Source organism: Chiloscyllium punctatum, chromosome 25 (genome assembly GCF_047496795.1).
Source record: "Chiloscyllium punctatum isolate Juve2018m chromosome 25, sChiPun1.3, whole genome shotgun sequence".
Taxonomy (NCBI): domain Eukaryota; kingdom Metazoa; phylum Chordata; class Chondrichthyes; order Orectolobiformes; family Hemiscylliidae; genus Chiloscyllium; species Chiloscyllium punctatum.
The window spans coordinates 76,888,968-76,910,188 of record NC_092763.1 but is presented as its reverse complement, the minus strand read 5'-3'; the positions used below and the strand labels follow the sequence as shown (position 1 = coordinate 76,910,188).

At 44.8% G+C, this 21,221-nt stretch overlaps 1 protein-coding gene across 4 annotated transcripts in view; it reads left to right on the top strand.

The window, feature by feature from the left end:
* The window catches only part of aff2 (AF4/FMR2 family, member 2), a 535,365-nt gene that overhangs the window by 371,020 nt on the left and 143,124 nt on the right, over nucleotides 1-21,221 (top strand). For all 4 annotated transcript variants that reach the window (XM_072595595.1, XM_072595594.1, XM_072595593.1 and 1 more), the window contains one exon: nucleotides 6,762-6,813. In XM_072595595.1, coding sequence (XP_072451696.1) covers nucleotides 6,762-6,813 — 52 coding nt within the window. The remainder of the gene's footprint in view (nucleotides 1-6,761; nucleotides 6,814-21,221) is intronic.

Genomic DNA, 21,221 nt, shown 5'->3' with positions numbered 1-21,221 from the left:
ATTGTGAAGCTGTCAAGCCAAGGCAAGTTAAATAGGCTGAAGTGATAGCTCATGTTAACACTCGACAGTCATTGCCAGGCAAACAAAGAGCCAGCGGAGGACAGTTAAAAGGCAATTTGGCTCTAATGGGTGGTCGATTTTCAAAACACAAGAACAAGGAATAAAGGGAATGGACAGTCCTGCCACTTGCGGTTGAACACAAAGAATCTGGGGCCTTTTTTCTAAAAACAAATCCTGACAGGGCTTCTTTAAGTGTGACCTGAACAAACGGAGAGAATAGAATCATTTCTCCAAGTAAATACAATGAAGGCAGGTGTCGCTGGGAGGTCTCAGATGGTTGCATGTAACTACGCAAATTTAACATTGATGAGTGGAAAGGGGACAGCCTCCTCTTTGCAATTCAAATGATTGCAAAGGTCCTCCAACCACCTACCCACATCACCCCCGCCCACCACCACCCACCCCCCAACCTCTCCCCTTCCCTTTATGCCTCACAGCATGCAGGCATATTACACAGCGGGGAGGGGTAACTAGGCAGAAGCACTGATGCTGTAAGAGAGCAGGACAGGTGGGAGATTCAAATAGGCCCCCTAATGGGACAGCCATTACTTTAATGCATTAAAATTCCCCATCAATTGTCAGTTCCTAATTCAAGGTTGGAAGGTCAATGGTAAAGTAGCAGAGAGAGAGACAGAAAGAATAAACCTGTCTGCTGCCTGTGAAAGAGAACTGAGATTTTAATGGTCAAAGATTTAGGTTTTGGCAAAGTTGTTTCAGAGGGTAATTTATTTTCAGTCACTCCATGTTTGAAGGCAGTGTGTTTTTGGCGTTACATTCCTGTATGGGAAATGATGATAAGAAAAAGGAGGCAATTAATTAAATGCTACAGCCAATTGTGAGGTGGCAGCTAACTAACTCCGGGATTACCTTCGCTGTTTTAAACTGTAATTACACTAATTGCATTTGGCGCCAGAAAGGATCCATAGCAGGCAAGTTACTTGCGCTATTCCAATGACAAGGTAGAGCTGCTGGATGCTTGGCCTGATTTACTCTGATACAGAGAGCAGAGAGGGATCTGGTTCCAGGCATACAACCATAGCAGAGGCAGCCTTCCCCTGCCTCCTCACAGGGCGAAAGCACACAGCCAGGCTGCAAACTGAAGCAACTGCAGCTTGCTTGGTTTCTTTTGCAAGCTTAATCTCTTGTTAATTGTTTCATAATGAGCGGCTCTTCAGCCTCAATCCTACCTTGTGTAATTGAATTGGAAATTCCTCCCCTCTTTAATCCAATCCTTTCCCCTGCTGTGTAAAGCCTGTACTAAAACTTGATTAGTTTACAAATAGATCCATGCCATTTTGCTGTTTGCCTTTGTTCTCTGGTGGATTGAGTGTGTGCGTGCATGTACATGTGTGTGCATATATGTACATGTGCGTGCCTGTGTGTTGGTGCATTATAACAATGCCCTTAACACTAGAGAGAAAGACATGACTTTCATGATCTCCAAATATCCTAAAACAACTTCCAAATACTGCCTACACTCAAACACAGTCCAGTGTTGAAATGTGGGAATGACTGTCGGCAATGTTGGTATATGGGAAGTATAGCAAGCAAATTGGGCACAGCAAGCTCCCACAAACAACGTTGTAACACATAATGGATTGGCTGTTTTTGAGATGTCGATTGAACAGTAAAATATTGGGTTGGACAGCCAGGAGAACTCTGTTGTTCTTCTTTGAAACAATGGCAAGGGCTCTTTTGCCTAGGACTCTGTTTAACAAGATAGACTGGGCTTCTATTTAACAACTTCAGCCAATAGACAGCACCTCTGATAGTATGGTTCTCCCTCAGCACTGTCCCTCCAACAGTATAGCATACACACAGTACTGCCCCTCCAACAATGTAGACCTCCTTCGGTACTGATTCTCCATCAGTGTATCACTGCCTCAGTGCTGTCCCTCCAACAGTGTGGCACTCCCTCAGTACTGTCCCTCCAATATTGTAGCATTCCTTTAGTACTGTCCCTCCAACAGTGTAGCACTCCCTCAGTACTGCCCTCCAACAATGCAGTTCTCCATCAGTACTGTCTCTTCAACAATGTGGCATTTCCTTACTACTGTCTCTCCAACAGTGTGGCACTCCTTCAGTACTGACCCCAACAGTGTAGCACTCCCTCAGTACTTTCCACCTGACAGTGTAGTATTCCTTCAGAACTGTCCCTCTGACAGTGTAGCACTCCCTCAGTACTGTCCCTCGAACAGTGTGGCACTCCCTCAGTACTGTCCCTCCGACATTGTAGCACTCCATCAGTATTGTCCCTCCAACAGTGTAGCAGTCCCTCAGTACTGCCCTCCAACATTGTAGCACTCCCTCAGTACTGCCCTCCAACAATGCAGTTCTCTATCAGTACTGTCTCTCCAACAATGTGGCATTTCCTTACTACTGTCTCTCCAACAGTGTGGCACTCCTTCAGTACTGTCCCTCCAACAGTGTAGCACTCCCTCACTACTGCCCTCCAACAATGCAGTTCTCCATCAGTATTGTCCCTCCAACAGTGTAGCACTCCCTCAGTACTTTCCATCTGACAGTGTGGCACTCCCTCAATACTGTCCCTCCGACATTGTAGCACTCCGTCAATATTGTCCCTCGAACAGTGTGGCACTCCCTCAATACTGTCCCTCCGACATTGTAGCACTCCGTCAGTATTGTCCCTCCAACAGTGTAGCACTCCCTTAGTACTGTTCCTCCAACAGTGTAGCACTCCCTCAGTATTGTCCCTCCAAAAGTGTAGCACTCCCTCAGTAATGACTTTTCATTCAGTTCAAACCGTCTGGCAGTGTTTTGCACAGGGAATATTGTCCTCATAGGTGATGTGCTCAAATCCCAAGAGTGAGATGATTTTGTTCCCTTTGATTTTCTAACTTAGAGATAAGGAGGCTACCCAATGCAGAGGAGCTGATACATTTAAAAGCAGCGACTTATATCATTGTGAATGCTTACAATTAAAAACACAAACAGGAAGTTGTGGTAAAAACACTCAGCAGGTCTGTTAGTATTAGCGGAGGGAGGAGAACAGAATTATGCTTAAGATCTGTGACACTTCATCAGAGCAATGATGAAGACTATGCTGAGAGAAATTTTATAGGGATCTGGGTAATGTGGGCCATAGTGAGTCTTGTGACAGAATCGTGCAATAGGTTCAGCAAGATCCACCTTGACTTTGGGAGCACCTTGCATCATTTTTTTATGCTTTTCACCACATATGAGGAGTTTCTCACTGGAAACTTGCCAACTGATGTGAAAGCCTTTTTACGTGCCTTGTTGGCTGACTAATTTGTCTCATTAATACTCTGCTGCCTATCTTACCAAACAAGCTAGACTTCAGGAAAACTCAACATGGCAGCCAGAGTGGATTCCTGATAGATTCAGCTCACTGCTTTCCCTAAATGACCTCCATGTTGCCGACAACCAAACATAAATCATGGGAACCAGCCCACTCTCCTCAGCATCTGCCAATCCCTGGAAGCCAGCCTGGGATCTCTCCAATGCATTGGCAATTCCCTTTGGAAGCACAGACATGCAGCATCAGCAGCCAGCCTGCAGTGGGAACAATTTGCACCCACAGAGAGGCATCACATCCAATAGACAATCCCAAGAAGACACTGTCCCGATCAACACACTGATCATCATATCCTACCCATATCAGAATGAACTACCAGGCTGTTACAAACACTAGGTATCATAGTAGCACACCAACTAAAAGCCACACTATGCCAACTACTTACCAGGACAAAGGCCCCCATACCCACAACATGTAGGACCAATGTGGTACACAAAGTCCCTTGCAACAACTGCAACAAGCACTGCATTGGACAAACAGAAACAAAACTAGCTATTCGACTTCGTGAGCATCAACTGGCAACTGAATAACAGGATCCACTCTCCCTCATCTCCGTACACACAGACCATCAATTCAACCAAAGATGTGCAGGTCAGGTGAATTGGCCAAGCTAAATTACCCATAGTGTTAGGTGTATTAGTCAGAGGGGGGTGGATTACTCTTTGGAGGATCGGTGTGGACTTGTTGGGCCAAAGGGCCTGTTTCCTCACTGTAGGGAATCTAATCCAATCTAATCTAACTGTGAGAAAGTAACCATTCTAGAACAAGCTAACCAAACCCACACCAGAGAGTTCTTGGAAGCCTGGCTTTCAACCAAAATGGTCATCAACAAACACATAGACCCAATGTACAGAGAAGACCCAGAGGTGACACTCACTAAAACAGACTGGACCACAGAAGAACCAAGCAAGATGGAACAACAGCGCCTCATGGCAGTCGTCCTGATGATGTTACCCAGCATGGTAATGAAACATCTGCATGGTAACCCAGCAGCTCAGCTAACCAACTACAGTCCACAACCCGAGCTACAGATCTTTGTGAAAACCTCCAATCACCCTGTTTGTTTCTATATCCCTTGATAGCTTTATCCCAAATAAAGGAGTCTAGCAACCTCAGTATAATAGGGTCAATTAACTTCTGCTTTCTAAAGAAAGTCACCATAGTCCCACTCTCTTGTTTGAGCGAGAGAGAACTGATGGTGTTTTAACCTGAGGGTCATCATACATTGGGCAAGGGGAGAGGTTGAGAAGGAGGACCTCACCTGGTGCAAGGATTGAACTTGTACTGTTGGTATCACTCTGTATTGCAAACCAGCCATCCAAACCAACCAACCACCATTTGTGTGAACGCATATCTCCTAACATCGAGTTGAACATTTTAATGTTGTGCCTCCTTGCATTCTTGTTCTTCGGTCTTGTACCAGAGCATCTCTGTCAACTCATTTTATCATCTTAAGTGCCCAATTAGGTCATGTTTAATCTATGACACTCAAGATATTTTTCCTTGCTCCATGTCTGTGAAAACTAGGGTAACTTCAGCCTTTTAAAATTCTTTTGTGAGCATCTATTGCCCCATCCTTAATTGCCTTAGTGGTGGTGATGAGCTGACTTCTTGAATCTTTCCAGTTCAGATATGTGGTGTCCCACTCTCGGTGTGGTTAGGGAGAGTGTTCCAGGATTTTGACCCAGTGACAGTGAAGGAATAGTGATGTAGTTCCAAGTCAGGGTCATGTATGGCTTGGAGGGACAGTGTCCACTGGTAGAGTTCCTGTTTCTCTGCTGACCTTGTGCTCTGAGGTGATAGAGACCACAGATTTGGAATTTGCTGTGAGAATCATAGAATCCCTTCCTCACGGAAAGAGGCCATTCCGCCCATCCAGTCAATGTTGATCCTCCGAAGAGCATCCTGCCCATATCCAGCCCTCACCCTATGCTCATATCTACTAGGGTTCAGATCAGAGTGGTGCTGGAAAAGCACAACAGGTCAGGCAGCATCTGAGGAGCAGGAAAATCGATGTTTCGGGCAAAAGCCCTTCATCAGGAATCCTCTCAGAATTCCAGCACCACTCTAATCTAAACTCTGGTTTCCAGTATCTGCAGTCCTCTCTTTTGCCTCATATCTACTTGGGCCGACCCACCTAGCCTGCACATACCTGGACACTGTGGGCAGTTTAACTTGGCCAATCCACCTAAGCTGCAAATCTTTGGACTGCAGAAAACCAGAACACCTGGCGGAAATCCATAGACACTGGTACAAACTCCACGCAATGAACCTGAATCCCTGGCACTGTGATGCATCAAGGAGAAAGTGAGGACTGCAGATGCTGGAGATCAGAGTGGAGTGTGTGGCAATGGAAAAGCACAGCAGGTCTAGCAGCATCCGAGGAGCAGGAGAATCAACGTTTCAGGCATAAGTCCTTCACTCCTGATGAAGGGCTCATGCCCAAAAACATTGATTCTCCTGCTCCTCGGATGCTGCCTGACCTGCTGTGCTCTTCCAGCAACACACACTCAGCACTGTGAGGCAGCAGTGCTAACCATGCTGCTGCCCTGTTAAAGGAGCCTTCTTGCAGATGGGGCACACTAATGCCATTGTGTGTCAGTGGTGGAGGGAGTGAATGTTTACGTTGGTGAATAAGATGTCAACAGTGCTAGGGTCCTGAGTTCTGATGCAGAGTGACATGATGAGCTGATGTGCTTTGAGGTAATTGATTCAAGTTCCAGCTCCTACACACTGTGCTGAATGCAGGAACCACAGCTGGTCAGGAATAAATGACTTGTCTAGTTCGATATGTTTGGGGCTCACTGATGTATAATTTTCTGACCTTACCTATGGCGACCCAAGGTCACAGATTTCAGGTAATGTCTTGATAATTGGCAAAAGAACCCAGAGGGAAGATAAGGAGAGTTTTATTTATCGTGCAGTGTGCATTCAGGATATGGAATGTACTGCCTTACTGCGTGGATTCAGCAGTAAGCCCGAAAAGGAAAACAATGAAATTTGGGGAAACCATCTGCAACGGCACAGGGAAAGGACAAGCGATGGGGGCAAACTGGATAGACTTTTCTGAGAGATGTCTATGCAGTGGTCAGTCAGAGCAACGATCTTCTTGCAGAAATTGCTGGAAAAGCTCAGCAGGTCTGGCAGCATCTGTGCAGAGAAATCAGAGTTGTCGTTTCGGATCCAGTGACCCTTCCTCAGAACTCGACCCGAGACATTAACTCTGGTTTCTCTGCACAGATGCTGCCAGACCTGCTGAGCTTTTCCAGCAACTTCTGTTTTTGTTTCTGACTTACAGCATCTGCAGTTCTTTTGGTTTTTAATCTTTTTATAAGATTGTTTATGGTTATTTTTTCTCTTACAGGATGCTCGAAGATGATCTGAAGCTCAGCAGTGATGAGGATGATGGTGAACAGGTAAGTGCAACAACAACAACAATGTGTATTTACATTACACCTTTAATGAAGGAAACAATCCTAATACATTCGCAATAGCATTATCAGTTAGAAATTTGACATTGGGGCACATTAAAGTGATATTAGGACTGGGAACTCAAAGCTTGGTTGAAGACTTCGGATTTGAGGAATGCCTTAAAGGAGGAGAGAGAGAAAGATGGAGAGGTTTATGCAGAGACTTCCAGTGAAGGACTAGGCAGCTAAGTTGTTGTTGCTGGTGGAATGACTAAAATTGGAATGGTCTAGAGGACAAAATGTGAAGAACACAGAAGTGTCAAAGACTTGTATTTCTGGAGGACTTCACACAAAACTCTTGCACCTGTTTTTTTTTTATTTTAATCTTCTGTTATGGTTTACAAGTATCTCCTGAAGAGGGTGATCCTTGAAATCAAAGTGAAAAGCCCATGATTCGATATCGAACCATCCAGTAAGGATGTTGTTTTATTGACTTGTACTTTGATCTTGGAGGAGCACCACAGATCATTGGTAAAACAGCTCCACTTGCTTCATGCTGAACATAGGAGTCCAAATCTAAATACTCAAGCTTTGAGAAGCCTGAGACCAATTTATGAATGAATGAACTTTCCTCTCCATTCCCAGTGACCCACACAAATGGTGATAGCTTGTGTGTTACAATATGTGCATACCCTGTTCCAAACACGGGAAAGAAAAGTGAGACTTATATTTGGTACAGCTGGTGACATAGTGGCTTTAACATTGGACTGGTAACCGAGAGCCTCTGACTTATGCTTTGGGGCTAGGGTTCAAATCCTACCATGGTGGAAGGTACCATTTGCTCCCTTGATGGAGGGATCAATAACCAAGTACATAGATTTAAGTTGAAAAATGTGGTGCTGGAAAAACACAGCAGGCCAGGCAGCATCCAAGGAACAGGAGAATCGATGTTTTGGGCATAAGCCCTTCTTCAGGAATGAGGCTGATGTGCCAAGCGGGCTGAGATAAAAGGTAGCGGGGAGGGAATTTGGGGGAGGGGTGCTGGGAATACGATAGGTGGAGGAGGTGAGGGTGAGGGTGATAGGCCGGAGAGGGGCTGGGGGCGGAGAGGTCGGGAAGACGATTGCAGGTCAAGAGGGCGGTGCTGAATCTGAGGGTTGGGACTGAGATAAGGTGGGGGGAGGGGAAATGAGGAAGCTGGAGAAACCTACATTCATCCCGTGTGGTTGGAGGGTTCCTAGTCGGAAGATGAGGCGCTCTTCCTCCAGGCGTCGTGTGGCCAGGGTCTGGCGATGGATGAGGCCAAGGACCTGCATGTCCTTGGCGGAAAGGGAAGGGGAGTTACAGTGATCAGCCCGCACCTTCGCCTTTTAACCCCACCCCTCCAATCGCCACTAGGACAGAACCCCACTGGTCCTCACCTTCCACCCAACCAACCTCTGGATACATTGTATCATCCTCCGACATTTCTGCCACCTCCAGACAGACCCCACCACCAGGGATATATTTCCCTCTCCACCCCTATCAGCATTCAGGAGAGACCACTCCCTCCGCGACTCCCTTGTCAGGTCCACACCTCCCACCAACCCATCCTCCACTCCCGGCACCTTCCCCTGCAACCGCAAGAAGCGCAAAACTTGCGCCCACACCTCCCCCCTCACCTCTCTCCAAGGCCCCAATGGATCCTTCGATATCCGCCGCAAATTCACCTGCATCTCCACACACATCATTTACTGTATCCGCTGCACCCGATGTGGTCTCCTCTACATTGGGGAGACAGGCCACCTACTTGCGGAGCGTTTCAGGGAACACCTCTGGGACACCCGCACCAACCAAACCAACCGCCCCGTGGCTGATCACTTTAACTCCCCCTCCCACTCCGCCAAGGACATGCAGGTCCTTGGCCTCCTCCATCACCAGACCCTGGCCACATGACGCCTGGAGGAAGAGCGCCTCATCTTCCGCCTCGGAACCCTCCAACCACACGGGATGAATGTAGATTTCTCCAGCTTCCTCATTTCCCCTCCCCCCACCTTATCTCAGTCCCAACCCTCGGATTCAGCACCGTCTTCTTGACCTGCAATCTTCTTCCTGACCTCTCCGCCCCCACCCCCTCTCCGGCCTATCACCCTCACCCTCATCTCCTTCCATCTACCGTATTCCCAGCACCCCTCCCCCAAATTCCCTCCCCCCTACCTTTTATCTCAGCCCGCTTGGCACATCAGCCTCATTCCTGAAGAAGGGCTTATGCCCGAAACGTCGACTCTCCCGCTCCTCGGATACTGCCTGGCCTGCTGTGTTTTTCCAGCACCACATTTTTCAACTCTGGTACTCCAGCATCTGCAGTCCTCACTTTCTCCTACATAGATTTAAGGCAGGGGTAGAGGCTTTAGAAGAAATAGAATCATAGAAATGTATATCATGAAAACAGACCCTTCAGTCCAACATGTCCATGCCGACCAGATATCTGAAATTAATCTAGTCCCATTTACCAGCACTTGGCCCATATCCCTCTAAATCTTTCCTCTTCATATACCCATCCAGATTCCTTTTAAATATTGTAATTGTACCAGCCTCCACCAGTTCCTGGGGCAGCTCATTCCATACACGCAACACCCTCTGTGTAAATAAGATGCCCCTTAGGTCTCTTTTCAATCTTTCCCCTCTCACCTTAAACCTATGCTCTCCAGTTTTGGACCTTAGAAAAGACCTTGGTTATTCACCCTACCCATGCCCATTATGATTTTATAAACCTCGACAAGATCACCCCTCAGCCTCCAACGCTCCAGCGAAAATAATCCCAGTCTGTTCAACCTCTTGCTGTAGCTCAAACTTTCCAACCCCAGCAACATCCTTGCAAACCTTTTCTGCACCCTTTCAAGTTTAACAACATCTTTCCTATAGCTGGGAGATCAGAATTTAACGCAATATCCCAAAACTAACTTAACCTGCGAGAAAACATATTTTCACGCAGAGGGTGGGGGGTGTCTAGAATGCTCTGCCTATAACATAGAACATAGAACAGTACAGCACAGAACAAGCCCTTCAGCGCACGATGTTGTGCCGACCACTGATCCTCATGTATGCACCCTCAAATTTCTGTGACCATATGCATGTCCAGGAGTCTCTTAAATGTCCCCAATGACCCTGCCTCCACAAATGCTGCTGGCAATGCATTCCATACTCTCACCACTCTCTGTGTAAAGAACCCACCTCTGACATCCTCTCTATACTTTCCTCCAACCAGCTTAAACCTATGACCCCTCGTGTTAGTCATTTCTGCCCTGGGAAATAGTCTCTGGCTATCGACTCTATCTATGCCTCTCACTATCTTGTATACCTCAATTAGGTCCCCTCTTCTCCTCCTTTTCTCCAATGAAAAAAGTCCGAGCTCAGTCAACCTCTCCTCATAAGATAATCCCTCCAGTCCAGGCAGCATCCTGGTAAACCTCCTCTGAACCCTCTCCAAAGCATCCACATCTTTCTTATAATAGGGCGACCAGAACTGCACGCAGTATTCCAAGTGCGGTCTAACCAAAGGTTTATAGAGCTGCAACAAGATCTCACGACTGTTAAACTCAATACCGCTGTTAATGAAAGCCAAAACACCATATGCTTTCTTAACAACCCTGTCCACTGGGGGGCCATTTTAAGGGGTCTATGTACCTGCACCCCAAGATCCCTCTGTTCCTCCACACTGCCAAGAATCCTATCCTTAATCCTGTACTCAACTTTCAAATTCGACCTTCCAAAATGCATCACCTCGCATTTATCCAGGTTGAACTCCATCTGCCACCTCTCAGCCCATCTCTGCATCCTGTCAATGTCCCGCTGCAGCCTACAACAGCCCTCTATACTGTCAACGACACCTCCAACCTTTGTGTCATCTGCAAACTTGCTGACCCATCCTTCAATCCCCTCATCCAAGTCATTAATAAAAATTACAAACAATAGAAGCCCAAGGACAGAGCCCTGTGGAACACCACTCACCACAGACTTCCAGGCAGAATATTTTCCTTCTACTACCACTCGCTGTCTTCTGTTGGCCAGCCAATTCTGTATCCAGACAGCTATGTTCCCCGAATCCCATTCCTCCTGACCTTCTGAATGAGCCTACCATGGGGAACCTTATCAAATGCCTTGCTGAAGTCCATATACATCACATCCACAGCTCGACCCTCATCAACTTTTCTAGTCACATCCTCAAAGAACTCAATAAGGTTTGTGAGGCATGACCTGCCCCTCACAAAGCCATGTTGACTGCATTTAATCAAGCCATGCTCTTCAAGATGGTCATAAATCCTATCCCTCAGAACCCTTTCTAACACCTTGCAGACGACAGACGTGAGACTTACTGGTCTGTAATTGCCAGGGATTTCCCTATTTTCTTTCTTGAAGAGAGGAATTACATTTGCCTCTCTCCAGTCCTCAGGTACAACTCCAGTGGAGAGCGAGGATGAAAAGATCTTCGCAAGTGATGAAGCAATTACATTTCTCGTTTCCAAAGCAGCCGAGGACAAATCTGGTCCGGGCCTGGCGACTTGTCAATCTTAATGTTTGACAAAATTTTCAGCACATCAGCTTCCTCTATCTCTATCCATTTCAGCATGCACACCTGCTCTTCAAAGGTTTCATTCACTACAAAGTTCGTTTCTTTCGTAAAGACAGAAGCAAAAAACTCATTTAGGGCTTCCCCTACCTCCTCAGACTCCACACACAAATTCCCTATGCTATCCCTGATTGGCCCTACTCTTTCTTTGACCATTCTCTTATTTCTCACATAAGTGTAAAATGCCTTTGTGTTCTCCCTAGTCCATTCTGCCAAGCCTTTCTTGTGCCCCCTCCTGGCTCTCCTCAGACCATTTTTAAGCTCCTTCCTCGCCTGCCTGTAATCCTGTAGAGCTGAGCTTGATCCTAGCTACCTCCACCTTATGTAAGCTACCTTTTTCCTTTTGACGAGAAGCTCCACCGCTCTCGTCATCCAAGGTTCCTTTATCTTACCCCTTCTTGCCTGTCTCAGAGGGACATATTTATTCATCACTTGCAACAACTGTTCCTTAAACAATCTCCACATGTCACGGTGGGAGAGACAGAAACCTCATCACATTTTAGAAGTATTCAGATTTATGCTTGTAATACTAAGGCATCTAAAGCCATGGAGAAAGTGAGGACTGCAGATTCTGGAGATCAGAGCTGAAAAATGTGTTGCTGGAAGAGCGCAGCAGGTCAGGCAGCATCAAAGGAGCAGGAGAATCGACGTTTCAGGCATAAGCCCTTCTTCAGGAATCTAAAGCCATGGGCCAAGTGCCAGAAAATGAGATTAGAACTGGCATGGAAACGATAGGCCAAAAAGCCTTTTTCTTTGCTGTAGGTCTCTGTGGTCTATCTGTCTGGTATGTTTTACTAACAGCAGATGTTCCAAAGTACTTTATAGTCAATGAAGTACTTTTGAAATGACTGCTATAATATGAAAAATGGTGAAAGAGAAAAGTGAAATCATAGGCCAAAACAAAAACAGTAAATGCTGGAAACCTTCAGCAGGTCTCACAGCATCCATGGAGAGGGAAACAGGCTTTGTATTTCAAAATGACTTCTTTCAGTTGATGAAGTGTCATGAAAGCTCAATCTCTTTCTTTCTCCATGGATTGACCCAGTACTTTCTTATCTCAGACTTCCAGCATCTGACAGATTTTGATTTTATGAAATCACGGAGGCCAGTTGGGAGAGAGCAGGAGAAATTTCTCTCGGACCCTTTTAGGCCAACAGAACCAGGCCAGGGAAAGACCTGGGCCTTGCTTCAACACCTCTATACAATATAAAGTGATCAGTTTACCCAGCAGAATCTGAAGCTTGATGGACCTCGAAGGGAATCTAACTGAGACTTACCCTAGTACAGTTCAAGCGTGAGTCTTCTGACCCTACCAACTCTATTTACAAGGTAAAATCACCATAGCCCGACCATACCATAGGGCTGCTCTCTCATTACAGAGATGACTGGTTGTGGTTTCATCTGAAGGCCAATATCCCTAAGGCAAGGGGAGAGATTGAGGAGAATCCTTCATGGTAACCTCAGCTGGTGTGGGACATGAACCCAGCACTGTAGATAATTCACTGGAACACTAACCATGATGGTTCAATGGTTAGTGCTCCTGCCTCACAGTACCAGGGACCTGAGTTTGATTCCAGCCTCGGGTGACTGTATGAGGTTCTCACTGTGTCCACGTTGGATTTTTCTGGGTGCTCCAGTTTCCTCCCACAGTCCAAAGATGTGCAGGTTAGGTGGATTGGCCATGCTAAATTGTCCATAGTATCTAGGGAAGTACAGGCTATGTGGATTTTTATTATAGAATCCTGACAGTGTAGAAACAGGCCCTTCAGCCCAACAAGTTCACACCAAACCCTCTGAAGAGGATCCCACCAAGACCCATTCCCCTACCCTATTACTATACATTTTACCCCTGACTAATGCACCTAACATATACATCCCTGAACACAATGGGCAATTTAGCATGGCCAATTCACCTAACCTGCACATCTTTATATTGTGGGAGGAAACTAGAGCACAAGGAGGAAACCCAGGCAGACAGGGGGAGAATGTGCAAAGTCTACACAGACAGTCTGCCAAGGCTGGAATCGAACCTGGGTCCCAGCGCTATGAGGCAGCAGTGCTAACCACTGAATCACCATGCTGCCCATTAGCTGTGGGAAGTGCAGGATTACTGGGTGTGGTGGGTCTGCAGGTGATGGCTGGTGTGGACTTGATGGACCAAATGGCCTCTTTCCACACTCTCGAGATTCTATGATTCTGTTGAGTTGAACAGGGTAAAGGGGCAGCATTCCTGCTTTACCCTGTTCTTTTGCTTTCTGTGATTCCTTGTGATGGTTATTGGTTTTACAGAACTTCCAATCTTAATTGACAGTTTTTAAATCCCTACAGAAATAAAGGCACTTAACCTCTCCTGTCATAAAATGAGAGAAAATGTCACCAAGTGTCCTAATTACGTATAATTAAGAAGTGAAATGCAGAAGGTATAGTCTGTTACCTGTGCGAAGCAGTAAACCCTGGCTGTATTGTACATGACATTTACAATTGCTACAGGAACCCTATTAAATACACATTCCTCTTTTATTTACTTGTGAGTTAGTGCTGAGCCTCAAATGATAGGAAATCAAAGGCTAAGGCCTGGAATCAATTTCCATTTATTACTTAGAAGCTGTTATTGATGCTCGCTGCCTTAGAATGATTGTCTAGTCACAAAGCTTTGTCCAATGACCTTAATACAAATGAACACAGAAACACAACTGGCTCACAATGCATCATTTTGAACAAGTGTCCAATATATATCAATCAAATGCATATTTGAGAGTTGCCCATATTTCACTTGGTGAGCTTCAGCAGTGTGAGGATTTGCAAAGAGATACTCTACTGAAGGTACATTGGCGATAACTGTCAGGTTTGAAGATCTAGGGAGGAGATAAATCGATTTAATTACAGCCAGCATCTGTTCTTACAATTTACTGTAATTCACATCAAGTCTGCTGCATTCCTCTAACTTTAATGAATGTGGCAACTGTACGAAAGCCTTAAGCATCCCCTTTTCTAAACATATATTTGCCATGTCATTCGCCGAACAGTATAAAGCTCTGGGCGCAGAACACACAAACGTGCAGACACAATGGAAATGGAATGTTGAGCTGATCTAACTAGAAAATGATTGGACTTGACATCAACATAAAATTCATACGGGTGAAATATATTGGAATACTATTCGTCGTTTAATGACCTGTGTGACATTTTATCTTGCCCTGTGTATGTGAACTTTGCAATAGATGACTAAAAAGTTTGAGTTAGAAATAAGAATTACAGCCTGAACATTGTGGAGCGTGATCTCTGCTGATCTAAAACCCTGCCTTGCCTTTGATTGATTTGACCTAATGCCACATATACTGATAATCTTTTGGATTCTCCTCCCACAACAACCAGCATGCTTCATAGTTTACGTTCCAGTGTTAATTTTAGTTTTCTGGCTCATGTACCATGGGATGCTGGGGTGTTCCTGTGTTCTATGTACCTGACAGTCTAAAAAACAGGAACTCAAACAAAAAAATCGCTGGAAACTCTCAGCAGGTCTGTCAGCATCTGAAATAACTCCACAGAGACCAGTATGCCATCACCAAGTCACCCTTCATTTACATGTGGAGAATCCTTGACATTGATCCAGCTCCGTCACAGCCAGCTCTCAGAGTGAACAGACCCTCTGCCACTCTTGTTTATATCTGTCAGCCAGAGCTCCTTGATTGGACCAGGTTAATAGCCACAATTAGGGAACTCCTATTCTATGAGGTCCACCTCATTGGCCTCATTACAATGACTACAGCATCTGTAGAGAGAAATCAGAATTAATGTTTCGGGTCCAGTGACCCTCCGTCAGAAATGGATTTAGAAAATAGGAACTTGCATTCTCAGACACAAACATGCAAATCCAGATTAACATGCACACACACACACACACATTCTCTCTTTCTCGCTCTCTCAAACACATACACACTCATAGTCTCTCACACTCTTTCACTCTCTCACTCTCTCACATACACTTCCTCTCTCACGCGCACACACACACGCGCTCTCACACGCACATTCTCACTCTCACTTCCTTTCTCTCTCTGTGTCTCTCCCCCCCTCTCTCTGTCTCACTTACGTTCACACAGTGTGTGTGTAAATCACCAGATAATTAATTCTGTTGATTCAGGGACAGATGTCGGCCAGAACATGGTATCTTGCATCTCCAGCTGAAAAATGTGTTGCTGGAAAAGCGCAGCAGGTCAGGCAGCATCCAAGGAGCAGGAGAATCGACGTTTTGGGCATAAGTCCTTCTTCAGGAATGAGGACCTATTGCGATTCCTCTTGCAAGGATTCCTTCCTTGAAGAAGCTCTCTTCCTCCCTCTACAAGCCTTGGATGCTGCCTGACCTGCTGCACTTTTCCAGCCACACATTTTTCAGCTCTGATCTCCAGCATCTGCAGTCCTCACTTTCCCCATCTTGTATCTCCACCCCATGAGAGGGTAAGCAGTGTTTGAATGTCCCATCTAACCTGAAAGTCAGACCCTCAAACAGTGCCACTATCACTCCATCCTGGTGTCAAGTGTTAGCCTTGGCTTTTGCAACTGAGTCTCAGGATTGGGGCTTGAACCAACAACATTTTGACTCAGTAGCAAGATACAAATCTTGACCATGGAACCTGACATTTAACAATGATATAAATTTGTACTGGGTCCATGCAAAGTGATAAAAATAGCCATTCATTTCATCTCTGAGTTATCAGCTCCAGTGTTTCAAATGTGTCATTCTCGACCCCTCATTAAAGTTGAGTCTTCATCATCATTCTCATGGATTTCCTTGCTTCTATCCACACTAGTTACATGTTGATATATTTGACAGTGTCATCTCATATACATGACAAGATAATTTGAAAGTGAAATTGAAAACATATCTATGAAGCTGAGAAGACACATGCATCTAGGACAGTAATTTGCCACAAGCCTTTAACACAGTGACACTTTAACACATGCTAGTCCCATAATTAACCCATACAGTATTCAGTACTGGGCACAACACGTCAACACAGTTTCACCAGAATGGTGCTGGTGCAAAAGACAATAAATTGTGAAGCTGACTTGAATAGACCGATCAGGTATTTTCTCAAGAAGGTTAAAGGTGTTAAGTTAGCTTATTAAGGTAACTAAATCATTAGTTTGTCAGATAATGAAAACTATTTCATTTAGTCAGATCAAGTAGAACTGAGCAATTCAGGAGTAACATCAGAATGCCCATGATCCAAAGGGAGTTGGAAAACTGGAACAAGCACAGAAAATGTTGTTCCAAATATTGGACTCGGCATGAACACATTTTCTCTCTCCACAGATGCTGACAATCTGCTGAGTTTCTCCATCATTCTCTTTATTTGTTTCAGATTTCCAGCATCAGCAGAATTTGTTTTGATTGGAAATCTGGAACTCTGTTACCCCAAAGCTGTTATTTCTCGGTGTGAAATGAAACCATCAAAACTGAAGCTTTTTGCTTTGTCAGGCAATGGTATTAAGGAGGACAGAACCAATTCACAAATGAGTTGAGATGCCCGTCATCTGTGGCTTAAGTGAATGTTGGCAGAGACGGAAAGGAGGAATCATGTAGGAAAGTGGTAATGCCCCGTCTCTGAATTAGAATCTCCAGGTTAAACCCTCAACCGCTGAAATATGATGCTTATGTAAAATGTGTTCATAATGTGTCCAAATGAATTGATTATTAGCCTGTAAATCTTTCCAATTATTGACACTGAGGGTGTGAGAGATTCCTAGATTTTGATTTTAGATTTTGTCACTTGCTCCCAAGTACAAAAGTACAGGCATACAGTGACAAGTATATAATGTCATCACACAAAACACCATCTTCGGTGTGAAAACTCTTGGTACAAAGTACTAAGAGAAACAGAGTTACAAAGTTAAGCATTACTTCATAGAATAAGTAGAAAAATAACTTTAACAAAACAGTGATGCATGGATAGAAAGAACAAGAGGATGGCCAATGCTCCAATCAATAGCTCGAGACTGCAACACACATGTAAAAAATTCAATGTTACCACAGCAACACAGTGAACTGTAAGTCACTACAGGCTTGACAGGCTGTACATTCTGTTCCTATGGAAACTTAACACTTAACCCTTCATTGCATTGGGCCTGGTAAAACCCTATCTTGCTTCACCAGTATTATGCAGGGAGAGTACCTGAGCTCCATGCTCCTTGAAGACACTGAGTATAATTTAGCCAGGGTGCAATGGGACATTTTGGAAAAAGAATTTCAGAAGAAGGGAGTTCCTAAATTTTCTTTGTTCCCATGAGCTTTAATTAGATCTGGTCACAGCCAGCAGCCATTTCCTGTGTGTCTCTTAGCAGCACGGCGACTTGCTAAGTCTGCTTATCAGTAATTTAAAAAAAAGACTTCTTCTTCTCTGACCTCCCACCTTTTCCAGCTTGAGTAACATTTGCTTCTTAGTTCTTCTTGCTTTTCCCAGACATGCACACTGGGAACTCAATATAAGGGTAGCTTCTAGCAGGGGCTGAAGTTTAGTTCTTGGTTCCTGTTCTCAATACCGGGCAGAATTCCTGGTTAAGAACCCAGACATGGCATTCCCAATTAAGGATGGTCTATAGCTGCTCGAATTGGTGACCGCAAGTTGAAGGTGCCCTTTTTTTGTCTTCTTGCATGTGATATAGGTGAGGTTGGAATGGAGGGTTTGTCAGATGGGGAGCGGTTGAGAAGATTAGATTAGATTAATTACAGTGTGGAAACAGGCCCTTCGGCCCAACAAGTCCACACCGACGCACAACCCACACAGACCCATTCCCCCACATTTACCCCTTCACCTAACACTACGGGCAATTTAGCATGGCCAATTCACCTAACCTGCACATTTTTGGACTGTGGGAGAAAACCGGAGCACCCGGAGAAAACCCACACAGACACAGGGAGGATGTGCAAATTCCACACAGTCAGTCACCTAAGGCGGGAATTGAACCCGGGTCTTTGGCCTGTGAAGCAGCAGTGCTAACCGCTGTGCCACTGTGCCGCCCACGAGCCTGGGTCACCACTCAGAGTTTAGGAGGATGAGGATGTCGGATCTGACTGAAACCTTTAGGACACTGAGTGGCCTAGATACAGTGGACATGGAGAAGATGTTTTCACTAGTAGGACCTGAGGGCACAGCTTCAGAGTGAAGGGATGACCCTTCAGAACTGACATGAGGTGGAATTTCTTCAGCCAGAGGGTGGTGAATCGTTGAAACTCATTGTTGCAGTGGGCTGTGGTGGCCCAGTCATTGAGTGTATTTAAGACAGAGAGAGATAGATTCCTGATTATTAAGGGGATCGATGGTTATGGGGAGAAAGTAGGTGAATAGAATTGAGAAACCTATCAGTCATGGTCAAAAGATAGGTCAGACGCAATGGGCCAAATGGCCTAATGGTCTTATTGAAGTGTTTGTTGCCCTTGAATTGATTGATTCTCCAGGCCATTTCAGAAGGCAGTAGAGTCGAACTGGACTGGTCTAGAGTCACATGTAGGCCAAACCATGTAAGGACAGCAGATTTCCTTCTGTAACGTGCATGAATGAACAACCTGGGTTTTTATAACAATTAGTAGTAATTACTTGGTTGTCATGAGACTGGTGTTTTAATTCCAGATTTTTAATGGATTCATATTTCATCATCTGCCATGGTAGGATTTGAACCCATGATCATCAAAAGTACCCTGGTGTTCGGGATTGCAAAGTTAGTTGACATTACCAGTGTACCAGTGAAAAACAGGGATGGGGAGAGCCTTTCCACAGCCTGTGGCTGTAGCTGTAGCCCTTTCTGCCCATCTGGTCCAGACTAGGCTACTTTGCAGGTCATGTATCTCTGAAGCCAGCCCCTGCTTTTGTGAGACCACCATTGTACTATTTGCAGGCTGCATGTATATCAAGGGACCAGAATGCAATCTGGAAGATGCAGACAGTATGTGAAGAATTCTGTCAGCACTTTAATTAGGGTTGGTTGGCTATCTGTCACAGATGGTCAAGTAGCCATCAACACCCACTCACCTTCTGCACTAATCACTTCCCCAAAATATTCAGAGGCAGGAATAGGCTGGTAGACTACCCGTGTTGTAGAGTAGCAATTGTCAGCACACTCAATTCTGAACCCACCCCGGCTTGCAATGAATCCATAACTCTGTGAGTCTTAATGTACATTTGAAAGCAATCTGCAATGTTTACACTCTTGATTGCACATCATATTGTCAATGAACTGTGATGCGTTTTTCTGTTTGAATCAGTATATGTGTTTGCGCATTGTGGATATACATTATTCTGGATTTATTGTGCAAGTTGAATGACTTCTTTAGATGAAGAACACAGGAATTCTGAGATGTAATATTCACCATTCTGCATTCTGCCATCTTGGTGGTACATGAAGGTAATGCTGTTGACTCATCCAAGCAAGGAACAACAGCATCTTTATATTTATACAGCCCCTTGACTGTATTGGAACACCCAGATTTACTTAACAAAAATGTTATTTTGCGACATTTAATGCCAAGCCTATGAAGCTTTATTAGCGCAGATAGCGTAATGTTTAATCCAAAAGGCAAGCTTTGACCATTCAACTAAAAGCAAAGTACTTCAGATGCAGGAAATGTGAAGCCAACACGGAAATTCCTGGAGACACTCAGCAGGTTTGGCAGCATCTGCAGAGACAGTTCTCTGTGTTTGTTACATTTTAATGATTGCTTTAAAAGTGGAGACTAGAGAAGTTTATAGAGGGAATTTCAGAACTTAAGACCAAGGCAGCTATCCTCTGCTTTCAGCATATCATAAGTACTTGAGCATGTGGGAAGGCGATGGCCTGGTGGCATTATCGTTGGACTGTTAATGCCAAGACTCAGGGAATCCTTCAAATTCCACCACAGCCGATGGGGGAATTTGCACTCATAAAAAAAAATCTAGAATTAACACTCTCATGGTGATCATGTATCCATTGCCGATTGTCAGAAAAAAAACATCTGGTCACTGATGTCCTTTAGTGAAGGAAACTGCCATCCTTACCTGCTCTGGATTATACGTGACTCCAGACCCACAGCAATATGGTTGACTCTGCACTGCTTTCTGGCCAGTTAAAGATGGGCCATAAATACTGGCTGAGCCAACAGCCCCATCATCCTGTGAATAAATAATAAAAAATGCTCACATTGTATCATCAAGGTGTGATCTTTCAACTGGTAGATAAAACAATAATTTTAGTCAAAATGAGAGAATTGTTCCAATTACTAACAAAAAATCCAAAGAACTGTGAATGCTGAAAGTCAGAAATAAAATTAGAAATTGTTGGATAAACTCAGCAGGTCTGGCAGTATCTGTGGAGAGACAGCAGAGTTGCCATTTTGAGTCCAGTTCTGAAGAAGGGTCACTGGACCCAAAACATTAATGCCCTCAAAATGCTGCACCTCACTGTATCTCTCCCCATCTGCACATGCCTTCTCACAATTCCTTGTGCAATTTCTCTCAACCATTTGTGGCTAAGTGCCCATTTCAGTCTGCCTTTGTTTACTGAAATGGAGTGGTGATATTATCCAGACCAGAGAGCAGTTTTGGATCTCACCAGAGCAGTTTCTGAACCATTGAAAAATAAAGTCTGAAAATGGAATGGGTAGTAGAGGTGACTGTGAAGCTGCGTTAGGTCGGTATATGAACCCGGCTGTTACACTTGGTAACCTGTCATCCTTGGTTCTCACGTATCTCTAATCCCACCCAAAATGCCTTTGGCGCCAATCTGTCCTCTGTTGTCTAACAAGCCACTTGAGAATGGGCAGTGTCCAAAGATG